We start from the raw sequence: 14,307 nt of genomic DNA on the forward strand, positions 1-14,307 counted from the left end.
TATTTAGGCATGCTTAGAGAGGACGTATGGTCGGTCTCTCTTTGTGTTGCTTAAGTGAGTCTTAGGATAACTTTTGGTGTGAAGACTACATGATAGGAAATGTCTAAAGTGAAGGGAAGACACTACACTGTAACAGTCAAGGAATTCAGTGTACAGTAAATTGAGGTTGATGTAATGTTGGTTTTAAAATGTATTAAATTTCTTAAATGTTATTTTATGTGTTTCTAAGGTGTTTAAAGTTATTCTTATGATTATACTAAGATGTTTTAAAGAAAAGAGGCATATTTCTAATGAATGTCCGTTTTCATGATTTTATGCATAATGTCATACTTAGTACAAGTGTTTGTACTAATTCCATACATTTTGTTATCTCTAAAGGTGTAGGTGAAAGGTGAGAAGGATCGTGAAGGAGAGATTGGATTCTATAGTCATTCAAGTAAAGTGAAGTATGCCCTTAATTGACTCGATGGCATATATAGATGTCCTTTATTTCCTTTATTGAAGTATTGTAATAGATAAGTATTTCTAAATGTTGAATTATGGGTCGTATCCTAAGTATTCTCGTGTCTAAGCTTTGAGGATATTGAGACGTAGTATTTCCTATGATTTCAAATGAAAGATGTTATTAAAGATATTCCAGTATTTTGAGAAAAGTTTTAATTCCGCACTACTTTTCATTATGTATAGGCAATCGACGCTCGGTGGGTCAGTCGACACCGCGTAAGTGAGGTCTCGTCGATGGAAACTTAGGCGTGGGGTATGAGAGTCAAAATACCAGCCTAAGTCCCACACCATGGACCCTCAAGATGTTACGTTGGTCAAGGGATAGGCCGTCGATGGGCCTTCCATCTATGAGGTTGTTCATGCGTATCTTCACTGTAAGTTGGGCGTGAAGTTGTCAATTCACTCAACATCCAAATAAGAATTAAGTAGGTTTATAAAAGGTCTTTTGGGTATTTTAAACATGTTTATAAGCCTAAAATACTTAGAAGATTTCATTCTTCAAGATCAAAATCCAAATTCCCTTAGAAATTCTATAGAACTCCATTGGAGACAAAAATCAAGGAAGGGCTTGGATTGGAGAATTGAGCGTAGATTCTTCATCAAATTAAAGGATTACATTTATATAGGTATGGATTTTGATCCTTGTAACTCTATTCATCAAAGAGCCCAACTTTCAAAAATGTTTGCTAAAGTTTTCAAAGATGAATTGTCCAATTTCATGATCTATGCATGGGTTCTTGAATTAAAGGTTTTTAAGCATTGAATATTTATTGAATTGTTATTAATTCGATAATTTATACTCAAATAACATATGAACCCATGTAATTGATGAACCCTAGTTTTTGACTACTTTATGGGTTAAGTAATATTGATCTAATGCTTATGAATTCTAGTGTAGTTTTTTATGGACTATTGATTGATGTAATAATTGTATAGAATTAATATCTAGGTTGCCTTAAATTTATGAATCTATATTAAATTTATATATTTTCATTGAATATCATAGTTTATGTATTGAGTTGTTGGTTATGGCCATGGTTATGGGCCTTGTGGTATTAAATTAGATTTAGCATAGGAATGAAGTGTTTAGGATGGAGTGGTGGTATGCTTCCCTAATTACCATTTTATGGTAATTAGACTTCAATTATGTTGTTATTGGCATGTTACACTTATAATGGCGGTGTCATGTGCTTACTTGCAATTGATGAGGCCTTGTCGGTGTTACTTTATGTATTATAATGATTGAGGCCTTGCCGGCACTACTTGAAGTATTATTATGATTTGTATAGTTGATTTATGTGAAGTATGAACATATATATCTACATGTGAAGTAATGTGAAAGCATGTGTTCTTTCTATGTATGTTAGGAGATCATGTAGACTATGACTATGTGCTTATATGTGTAATCTTATATGGTGATGTATGATTGTTCCTACTTGACTATACAGTTGTGATGGTTATATTGATATGTTATAGTAGTGTATAGGATGACTTAAAGATGATAATGGTTCTTTCTATGTGCTTCTAGAATGACGTGCAATATGTGTTAAAGTGAAATATGTTGTGTGTTGTCTTGGTTGACTTGTGTCCCTTACTTGATGCATGTATGAATGTGAATATGAGATGTCTTTACATAGGATGCTAAAGCCTCTTAGTATTGAATGTATGAATGACATGATGTTAAGAGGGTCCTTTTTGTGAAACCTTGAACCTAGTGGTAAGGTTATTAATTTAATGTCGAAAGTCGTAATGGTATCCTTCAAGTAAAGGAATGATAGAATTAAGGTTGGTTGGATGGAACGACATCGTATTAATTCTTAGGAAAGTCATTATGAGCTTCTTGTTGCCTTTGTAAGGTAGCCCTAGTAGACCTCTTTGGTAGGGTGAATGTGATTGGGTTATGAAATTGATATGGAACCCCTTTATACGAACCTTTAATGTAAATCAACCCATGAAAACAAATTCTAGCACTGAATGAGTATGGTAAGGGAAGTAGTTCTAGTTAAAGAAAGAGTAGAGTACAAAACACGCCCTTCATATTCCTTAACCATGTGCATACATTGGATGTGTCCAAGTTCTACCATTGGCAAGTAGAACACCCTCATCAGAGTAGGTTAGAATTTTGGATTCCGTGTCTACCTACCATGGTCTATGTCGGTTATTCCTTATTCTCAACATATCGGATACCTACTAGCATTAGAGAAGTTCTATGAAGTTTAGGTGGTGATATGTAACGCTAACTAAACATTGCACAATAGGCTTTGAAGGTGTTAGTTACAGTCCTTAGGTCTTGTCCAATAACATTACTTGAATGTCCTTATGTGTTGAATGCGTCTTAAATGAACTAATGAATGTAATGACTTAAGTTGAGAAAGTATGTAAGATGAATAATTAGTTATCTAGAATAGTTAATGGTTGTCTAGTTAAGGTGTGAAGGGGGCATAGGAATGGTCACTTTGTATTTTACCTAGATAAGTCTTAAGAATGACTCTAGTTAGGGAAGATGTTGATTATGTGGACATGATCTAAGACATAGGTAGTCTGAAGGATTATTTAGGTAGTGTTGAAGAGGTCAATAATGGAACTTATCTTCTTGATTTACTTAAGTAAGTCTTTTGATAACCTTGGTAAGGAAAATGTCATATTGTACATGCTATGTGCATTGGTATCTTGTAAGTGTGTGTGTCCCATTATTAGTAGTCTTGACGATTATTTATGCATGCTTAAAGAGGATGTATGGGCGGTCTCTCTTTGTGTTACTTAAGTGAGTCTTAGGAGCTTTTAGGTGAAGACTACATGATAGGAAGTGTCTAAAGTGAAGAGAAGACACTTCACTGTAACAGTCAAGGAATTCACTGTACAGTATATTGAGGTTGCTGTAAAATTGGTTTTAAAATGTGTTAAATTGCTTAAACATTATCTTATGTGTTTCTAAGGTGTAAAAAATTATTCTTATGATTATACTAAGATGTTTTAATGAAAAGATGCATATTTCTAATGAATGTTCGTTTGCATGATTTTATGCATAATGTCATACTTAGTACAAGTGTTTGTACTAATTCCATACATTTTGTTATCTCTAAAGGTGTAGGTGAAATGTGAGAAGGATCGTGAAGGAGAGCTTGGATTCTAGAGTCATTCAAGCAAAGTGAAGTATATCCGTAATTGACTCGAGGGCATATATAGATGTGTTTTATTTCCTTTATTGAAGTATTGTAATAGACTAAGTATCTCAATATATTGAAGTATTGACCGTATCTCAAGTATTCCAGTGTCTAAGTTTTGATGAGATTGAGACTTAGTATTTCCTATGATTTATAAGGAATGATGTTATTAAAGATATTCTAATGTTTTGTGAAAAGGTTTAATTCCGCACTACTTTTTGGCATATTAACCTCTGGGATACGGTTCTCATAATTACACAATTTGGGATCGGTTCATGCTAGGTTTTCGCCCTTGAGCTTCCACCCTCCTATACTGATAGGGATCGACCCATGCCAGGCTTTCGCCCCTAGCCTGCCACCCATAATTATACAAATTTATTCACTTAGATTGTTGTTTATCAGTTCAGAACTCTTTTCGGATTATTCTTTTGATAATCATAACACTGTTGAGATGTTATTTTATGTATATGCGATGAGCGATATATAAGGGCTTGTATAAGACCTCCGTAAGGTCGAGTACATTGATTGCACTCCGAGAGTGACATATCTTCTAAGGTGTGATCTCGGGATGTGACATCTGCTCTATGGCATTTATCAAGTAAAGGTGAACATTAAACATGTAGAAACACTTCCTTTTCTGTTTTCTTCATGTACCATATTTGCAATTTAACTAGATGATTTTGTTGTTCTTTTGCTCCCACGCGAGTGGTTATCAATGTTCCAGTGACATGTTAAATAGAATTTTGAATTTGTTTTCAAATTATCATAAGTAAATATTATTCGTAATTATATTGTCTTGACACTTCAAATGTTAACTGAACATGTAGAAAATTGAATCTATTTCTCAAAAAAAAATAAATCATTTTAACATTTTCATGCCTGCAGAATGATTATATTTTTGAGAAATAGAATACAAAGATGTTATGAAATCAATTTAATTAAATAATATATGATTTAAGTGCAACTTAATTAAATCACAAATTTTTATGTTAATAGTAATTAGGTAAAGAAAATATATATTAAAATAATAAAATAAGAGAGTTAAGCATCATAATATACATTGCAATTGGGGATAAGTATAACAAAGCTAAACTTAAAGGGTGCTGCTTTGTGTAATCACTCTCTATAATTTATTTAATATAATGATTTCTTAGCAAAATAGTAATTTAATTTAACTAATTTTATATAAGAAAATCCATAATGATTTTAGTGATGCAAAATAAAATAGAACACTCTTACAAATAATTTCTGATGTTTTGAGTTATTTACTCGCAATTTAGCCCCAAACTGACACAATTTATAGCATCTCTGATGAATTTAAAGTGGATCAAAGCAGGAGTATTGTGAAATTGACAGGTTTTTGTCTTGCGATTTCTCTGATAGTTTGTTCATCTTCTATAACAGCAAACAAATGGAAATGTCAAAAACTCTGAACGAGTTTAGAGTTGGGTCTGTACCCACTGTGTTCTACATTCCAGACTTCGTTACTGAGTCAGAGCACCACCACTTATTGAAAACTGTAAAGTTCATCTCTTTACTCAATCACTTTATCTTTTTCTCTTTTCATTTTCTTCACAAATCTCTATTGTTTCACTTTTTTGTGTGTTCTAGATATACGATGCGCCAATTTCTAAATGGAAATCCTTGACAAACAGGAGATTGCAAAACTGGGGTATCTTGTTTTTTTAATGTGCCCTAGTTATTCCTCATTTGAAACAAAAAAAATACTGTTCGAGACTTAATTCTTTTGTTGGTTTGTGTTGGTATCCCATGGCAGGAGGCGTTGTGCATGAAAAAGGCCTTATAGCTCAAGACTGTAAGTATACATTGAACCCGTCTCACTGTTAACATTTGAATTCAATATGAACTGCTTCTGACCCCCAAATTTTGGGGTTAACAGTTTTGCTTTTCCAAGTTGAATAAATCTAAGCAATTGTGCAGGTTGCCACACCCACTTTCAGTAACTTCCATTTACTGACATTAAACAATTCTCAAGCAAATGTTCACTTAATTTGTTAATGACATGCAAATTATTTGGAGTGTGATACTTCAGTAGGTTTAACATTTCATAAGCTATGAAGCATTAAGGCCATATTAAACTACAAACTTCAATATTGTGATATGCCTATAGTACATAGCAGTACAACACGACACTTGTGTACAATTTGTATCCTACAAAAAGTTGAAATTTGTAATTTCTGAAGGCATCAAAAATCATAACTTGAGTATTGAAATTTCTTAACACTTGACCAAAGAGAGCATTAAATTAGGGAGGAAACATTCGTATTGTAAGAGGGAAGATGATGAAACATGTGAGAGTACATAAAGCAAAGAGAGCATTGTGGTACTCAAAAGAGGGATATGGGCTTACTATTTTGAAATTTGTCCTTGGATTTCTTATATAGTTTTTATGTTCAAAGCTGTATGCTTTTTAGACTAAACCTCGTGACCTTATAGTTTGTTAGATCTTTTGTATCCAACAAGAAATTTCTTTCATATTTTTCATATTTTCTGCTATTGAGCAGGCATGTGCATAAAATCAATAGGCTATATAGAGTATTTATTTTTTTATCAATCTTGTTTCAATATGGCCATAAAAACAACCACATGATTATGAAAGGAAAACATAGAAGTCTAGGTGATTAAGAGAAGATGGAACTTTGTAATAGCGTCCAGTTCATTACAACAATAGAATCCAAAAGAACCTCCAAACGATTAATAAATTATGCCCAAAATGAACCCCAATATTTTATAGTTTTACCTTTAAAAAGCCATAACATTGACTAGAAAGGACAAATCATCCGCTAAGTGGTTTGGGCTTGGGACTTCATGTTGGAGGTCTCATGTTTGAAACCCTTTGCAAGCGAAAGGCACACGAGGTTTGCCTTCTGGGTCGAGCTCGTCGCACTGGGCTAGCCTAGTGCGGATTACCTCTCCTGTGTGGTTTGCAAGCTATTGAATAGGAGAGGAGCGGCTGCGGGTTTCCCTTGCATAAAAAGGGTGTGGAATGAAGTTTGACTCCTTGGAAAAACATTGCTCATCTCTTGCGGGAGGCTTATCTTAATCAACAGTATCTTGGATAGGATCCCAACATATACAATGTCCCTATTTAAAATGCATGTAGCAGTTGAAAAGAAATTGGATTCCATTAGAAGACAGTTTCTATAAGATGTAAAGACAAATCAAAGGAGAACTCATTTAGTAATGTGGCAGGTGGTTACTGGAGATAAGAAATCATGGGGGTTTGTAATGAGGAATCTGAACATGCAGATGCAAAATAGAAGCCTACTTAGTAAATGGCTATGAAGATTAGTATTTTGGGAGGGGGGGGGGGGTAAGGGAGGAAATTTGGCAAAAATGTGAATGAAATAATTTGGGAGAATCTAGGGTAAAATAAGTGAAGAATGGGTTGAGTTCTTACAATATACAAGGCTGGAGGTTGGCAATGATGCTAGAATTAAATTCTTGATAGATACTTGGAGTGGAGATGAAAATTTTAAGAGCACATTCCCCTATTTGCTTTAAATAGACAGGGTCACATAATTTATTTCTATCCAAATTCAGGCTAACATATTACTTAAAGGAGAAACTTGAATGATTGGGAATTGGAGCATTTCTGTCAACTGATACAACAACCGAACTGATAATTGATTGATTCAAAGCAGATGTTTTAGTCTGGGTCAGGGATATATTATTTTCAGTCAATAGTTATAAACTCTTTTTACAGATGATTCGTCAGGGGATGCCTAATTGACCCTGGAAGATGATCTGGTGAACCAATGCACCTATGAAAGTAGTCTGCTTTGGCTGGATAGCAGCCAAGGATGCTTGTCCAGAAAGACCTGCAAATTAAGGAGAGCCTACCACATGTGCATCAGATGTTATTCTTTAACAGGGAGCAGGAAACAGTTGAACATCTATTCCTCCATTATAGTTTCTCAAGACAATGCTAGGCACTTTTTTCTGAATATTATTGGGTGTCTCGGGTAATACCATGGAAGATCAACAATCTGTTGGATGTTTGGCAAGCTCATAAAAGAAGTTTGAACAGATATGTAGGACTATTACCATTTGCATATTATGGATGTTTGGCTGGAAAGGAATGCATGCTTTGAGGAGAAGAGACTGTAGATTGCTAGAGTAATAAACAAATGTATCAAAAACTTGTTTATTGGTGGTTAAAGAAGTACTCTAGATAGTATGGACCAGTATTTGGATTGTTAAGGGGAAAATGTATTATGACTGTGGAGATGCTGTCGCTTTGTCTTGTACTTGGTCGTGTACCATCTTGGTACCTTTTACATAAAACTTCTACCTGTCCCCCAAAAAAGTCAATATTAAGGGTGTATTTGGTACATTTTCCATTTCTCATGTATGGTTGACTTAAATGTTCTGGAAAATGTTTTCTACATCAACTTATTTTTCTCAAATTTAAGGAAAATTAGTTCTCTTAAGAAATTAAAGAAAATATTTTTCAAAACTCTCCTCCAACTTCAAGAGTGTGTTTGGTATGAAGGAAAACATTTTCTAGAAGATGTTTTCCAATTTTACCATGTTTGTTTGGGATAAAAGTTTTGGAAAATGTTTTCCAAATCAACTCATTTTCCTTAAAATTAAGGAAAATGACTTCCCTTCAAAAATTAAGGAAAACATTTTCCATAACTCTTCTCCAATTTCAAATTACATTTTTTTTGGGGAAAAACATCAATTTTAAAAAAATATTTTCAATTTCAAAATTTTTATTTTTTCACTTGATCCTTGACCTTCCCCCCACCAGCCCCGCCCCCCTCTCCCTCTCCAAAAAATTAATTTTGCTTTTTAAAAATATTTTCAACTTTAAATTTTTATTTTTAAACTTCTACCCCCCCCCTCCCCCGGCCAGCCCCCCAAAAAAATAATTTTGTTTTTTAAAAATACTATCAACTTCAAATTTTTATTTTTTCACTCCTACCCCCTCCCCTCCCCCTCCCCCTCCCCCTGCCCCCACCCACTACCCCCACCCACTACCCCCACCACCACTCCAAAAGATAATAATTTTGATTTTAAAAAATAATTTCAATGTCATATATTATTTTTTACTCTAGTAAAAATAAAATATGTCTCTGAAAAACATTTTTCATTCATAAATCAAACACTAAAAATTATTTCCGAAAAATATTTTCTACTCACCAACCAAACATGAGAAAATAAGTCCAAAATCTACTTGTTTTCTAGGAAATCATTTTCTAGGAAAACATTTTCCATGGAAAACATTTTCCTCCATACCAAACATACCCCAAATTGTAATTTTTTTCTTACCCTACCACGAACGCCGACCCTCCCCATTGAGATTAAACAATAAAAAAAATCATTTTTTTCTTAAAATTATTTATTTTATCCTTACCCACCGACCCCTACCCTCAAATCAACCCCTCCGCCAACCAAATATTCAAGTTTGGGTGTCGAGGTCAGATCCTGGGTGGGATATCCACTCTCAAAAGTCGAAAGTTGAAAGTCAAGGTCATGTCCTGGCTGGGATATCCTCGGTGTCGGGATTAGGTCCTAGGTGTGTCGAAAGTCGGGGTCAAGTCCTAAGTCAGATCTCAGGGTCGAGTTTCAGATCTGTCGTCGGGTTGTGTTCTACTTCGCATGTCGGGGTCATCTCCTAGATCAATTATCGAGGTTGGTTTTCGGGTCATGTCCTAGCTCTTAAAATTGTTTTTCATTCGCAAACAAAACGTTAAAAACTATTTATAGGAAAATATTTTCTAATCACCAACAAAGTATGGGTAAATCATAAATTCACTTGGTTTTTAGGAAAACATTTTCCTTCCTACCAAGCACACCCTAAGGGCCTGTTTGGAAGGACACCTTGGTAATTGGATTTGGTGTAATTGGATATAATTACACTGTCTGTCCTGTTTGGTTGGACATGTAATTACTTGGTCAACATGTAATTGGTGTAATTGGTTGGAGGTGATTACACTCTACAATTTACAGGCAGAGTGATCATAATTACATGATGTAAATATCATCTAATTACTTTTAAATTTTTTTTTAAAAAATTTTTTTTTACTTATATTATTTTATGTAATTTTTATTATTTTTTAAAATTTTTGTAAAAGTTTTTTTTTTAATAGTATATTTTATTTTCTTCTTTGTTCTCAACTTAAGTTTACGTGATTCTATTCAACGTATTAGCTATTTCTTTATGTCATGCTTATTTTCTCATTAGCATGAATTTATTAATATTATAATTTCAAATTAAAATTGAATTCATTGTTAAGGAAGGTTATAAACTCACAGTTGCAGTTCAGTCGTTGTAGAGGCTTGCACTATTGCAGTCACCATCGCGTAGAAGGCTTGATTGGGGTTTACCTGACTTCTTTTCGCCGTTGCACCCTTGGGCCTGGCATCTGTGATGAAAAATTCCTGTGTTCGACAATGGTGTTGCCTGGTCACGAAGAAAGCACCTGTACTAGAGAAATTTGCAGTTCCAACTGTCCCCAAATGGTGCCAAAGCACCCCCTAGCCCCTCGAGTCCCAACCCGAACATACAACAAGTGTGAAAACATTAGAACCTAAGGAAGTCCTAAATCATACAATGATACGTATATACTCAAACAGATGGTCCTAAAACGTACTCAAACCTTGTATGCTTTACTGCTTGCTTTGGAATGAAGCAATCCCTCTGCCTCCACAAGAAAAAAACAATAGATACAGGAATAAAGTTTTAAATGGATATTTATGTTGTGAGTGTTGTTTACTGAAATCGTCAGAGTTATTAGTGAAAACTTATTAGACCACTTTTCCTTTCTTATTTGCAGTGCCTCCTTGGTTAACTAGAATTACAGAGAGAATAAATGAGAAGTCGGGGTTATTTCCATCATCAGTTAATCATGTGCTTATCAATGAATACCTTCCTAACCAAGGAATAATGGTTTGTTCTGAACTTGTCCAAGCTGCGTTGCTCATTTCATTTCCTGCTTATTCTTCTTTCTTCATTTTCCCCCATTTTCTACTTTTATCTCAAATATGTGTTTTGCAAATTTATTTCTAGTTTTGTAACTCCTAATTCCTCACAAAGCTTTGAACACTGACATGCAGGTGTCTTGTCTTAGTTATAAAGTTACATGTTTAATCATGTCAGTTCTGGTTTCATAACTAGGAGGTCTGTATTGAAACCTATGTTGCTCAGACACTTCAAAAATGTCGACGGGTGCATGTCGGATCCTCCTAAAATAGTGTATTTTTGAAGGATCCGACACATGTAAGGCAAAATTTTAGGAGATCCCGAGCAACTTATGTTGAAACTGCTAGATTTCTTATATAGCCTTATAAACAGGAGAATAGGTTCTAATTAGTGAATCAAGATTGATTTCCTTGATTTTGGTTAACAATACATTAATTTTGCTGACAAGAACGCGTCCACTGCAGCCGCATCAAGACGGACCAGCTTATTATCCAGTAGTGGCAATTCTTTCTCTTGGATCTCCTGTAGTTATTGATTTCACTCCTCATCCTAATTTGAGCTGCCGTGTTGGTGCACATGGAAAGGGTGCTGAGGAAAAAATGTCTGATCAGGAGGCTGCTGTGATGAATTCTTTTGAATGGCTTGATAACTTCCATCCCTTCTCTATCATATTAATGCCTCGCAGTTTGTTGATATTCAAAGATATGGTCTACTCAGGTAAAACTTTCTGTTAGAGGTGGTTTCAACAGAACTACTCAATTAATATCAGGGTACTTTTAATATATTGTCCTTGAAATTGAACTTCTATTTCTAGTAAAATAAAGGGTCACCTTCTTCCCCCCCCCCCTCCCCCCCCCCTCCCTCTAATTTTCTGATTGTATTATTTGCCAAACCTCCAATACTAGTGGTCCAAATGCAACATAACTTGTCAATAAACACCCACATCTTTATTTTCAAAATCCATGATTCACCTCTATTGATCTCTGTTTGCATTTGTAAAGACGTCTCAATTAGTGACACATATTTGTTACTAAGTATTTTTGATGTTTCTTGTTGTTCTAGAATACTTGCACGGTATAAAAGATTCTGAGGTGCATGGATGTAACAGGGTAAGATGAAAAGCATTCCTGAGTGTGTAGTGGAATTATGCTCGATAACACTTTCTGTAAAATGAGTACCTAAAGTCTTTATCTAATTGTACGCACTTCTTTCCCAGGTTGTAAATGTTACAAATGTTCAGAATCATGGAGTAGTACAGCACTCGTCAGATTCAGTGAAAGGGCTTGATAGTGATGACACTTTCATTTGCAGGGCTAACACCAGAGTTTCTTTGACCTGTCGAGTAGTAACAAAGGTTCATAAAAGTATTTTCAAATTCTAGTTTCATTTAAGATAAGAAACAAGTCAATATATGCAACTAAGCGTGTGTAGAGAATTGAGTCCAGGATAATTAAACCCCCTGCAGTATTGTAATATTAGTATGATTGATGTACGCCAGTTATTGTACAGTGAAAAACTCCATGATTTAACTATTTAAACGTGGCGTAGCTAGATTAATCTATTCCTTTTCTTAGTCTGTGCATAGTTATAACCATGTATTTGTTCTCAGAGATCCTTTCTTGTTTCATTGCCTTCAAGAATTTTTTGTTGGACTTGCTGTCTAATCTTGTGCAGGGAAATTTTTAGGTTTTATTACCTTCAGAACTACGGAGGACTTGATGGTATTTGTGCCTTTATGAACAGCAGCCAGACAAACACTTCACTAATACCCAAAAGTAAAATTTGTGGTCGTAGTTATCAGCTAGCAAACACACCCAGGTTGAGTGAAGTAACACATGACCCGATAGAATTTTTCCGAGGAAAAACGTTTTTTATTTCCTGTTATTAATGTACTTGTGATATAACTAGAGAGTTGCTCGAATGGTAAACACCATTCACTTCTAACCTTAAGGTTCTAACCTTAAGGTTGTAAGTTCAAGGAACAAAGAAGGTAGGGGAGAGGGGTTGAAAAAAATGTACTTGTAATATGACTGCATGGAACAAATTCTATGAGTACAGTCGACAATATTTTGTTCACGTTCTGAATCGTAGTTTGCAAACTAGTCTGACCTATTACCTGCAGTAGATCTGCACCTAAACTTTCGTAAGGCGTAGGGACTAGGAACAAGTATCTATTTTATGAAGAGATTAGCTTGGTTTGAAAACTTTAGTTGGAACCGTGAGATATTATTATTTTGTAGTTGTATTATTTAATCAATAAATTGATAATTATAGATTTATAGAGTGTTTTGAGACTCAATCTTGTGATGTTGGGATAATAAAAACATTCAGGATGTATTATCAGAGCATATTTATCGTAGGATATCAAAAGATTAGGAAATGGAACATGAAATTGATCTACATTTATGTTTTGCATACTATCAATTTTTGCTATCGTGGCTTGGAAGACAAATGTACAACATAAGTTATTAACAAATTATTTTATACTTTGCAAATTTTGTTTGGAGGATGAATCTCAAAGGACTTGAATGAACAACATTTATGAAGTTGAGGTGATGATTTATGATTTCAGTTACCTCAATAAAATGGATGTCAATAACTTATTGAATTATCCAGATAAAAATGATGCCTAGAGGTCTAGAGCTTAGACGAAATTTTGTATACAACAAAAAATAGTGTTAATGATAAAGTTGATGATACAATACCGAAATCAATTACGTGTAAGAAAACACTTACCGTATCTAGAATGTCACAACACCAGAAACTTTTGAATGCAATAAGTAAAGTTAGTGAGGAAGTTTAACTAAATTTAAAGTTTAACAAATAACAAAACACAATAGAATCACATTTCATGAAATTGTCTTAGATATGCTTGTACTTTTAAAGAAGGGAAAATTACGCAGATAAGCAAACTTATACTATTTAATTACTCATCATAGCTATAGTTTGCTATAATTACCACTCACAACTAATATTATACATTAATTATGTGGACTTACTTCAAGTTTGTATAATTAGTCATGTTTGTATATGTATAATTTTTCAAGATATATAAATAAATATGCATAATATACAATTTTTTAGTCTATATACATATACAATTCACCTCTCTCCTCTCTCACTCGCCTCTCTCTTTCCTCTCCCAATCTCTCTCGCCTCCCTCCTCACTCTCCCAATCTCGCTTGCCATTTATACAAATGTATATGTATACTATAAAATTATATACATATATATATATATATATATATATATATAAAATTCACCTTTTTCTCACTCTTTTCCCCCTCTCTCTCGCCTCTCTCCTCTCTCCTCTCTCTCCCAGTCTCGCTCGCCTCTCTCCTCCATATAACATGTAGCTACAAATTGTAATTATCAAACTATAGCTATGTAGAGTAATTAATTATTTTTAAGTGGCTATATGTGAAAGTTTCCCATTAAAGAATTATTAATTTAATAAATATTAATGGGACCATATATTTATATAAGGGTCTTCTGAAAATGCATTATTTTATAGATATAGGTAATTTTCTCCACTGTCCAAATTGAAATCAGAGAAAAATATTATCTTAAAGAGATTATTAATTTACTGATTATTAATTTAGTGAAATGTTGTTGTATTTGTTGAAGTGTGAGAATTGGAAGTTGTGGCAGGAATGGTTAGCAACTTAGCATGCTATAAGTCTCTGT

The 14,307-nt window shown here is 34.1% G+C and overlaps 1 protein-coding gene across 1 annotated transcript; it reads left to right on the forward strand.

The window, feature by feature from the left end:
- Nucleotides 1–4,752: 4,752 nt before the first annotated feature.
- Nucleotides 4,753–12,193, forward strand: LOC101249956 (alkylated DNA repair protein ALKBH6 homolog). Its single transcript, XM_004228988.5, has 7 exons — nt 4,753–5,187; nt 5,280–5,340; nt 5,446–5,484; nt 10,475–10,587; nt 11,085–11,337; nt 11,683–11,729; nt 11,837–12,193. The coding sequence occupies exons 1-7, from the start codon at nt 5,080–5,082 to the stop codon at nt 11,999–12,001; spliced, it is 786 nt and encodes a 261-aa protein (XP_004229036.1). The 5' UTR covers nt 4,753–5,079; the 3' UTR covers nt 12,002–12,193.
- Nucleotides 12,194–14,307: the final 2,114 nt, after the last annotated feature.

The sequence above is a fragment of the Solanum lycopersicum genome, chromosome 1 (genome assembly GCF_036512215.1).
Source record: "Solanum lycopersicum chromosome 1, SLM_r2.1".
Taxonomy (NCBI): Eukaryota; Viridiplantae; Streptophyta; class Magnoliopsida; order Solanales; family Solanaceae; genus Solanum; species Solanum lycopersicum.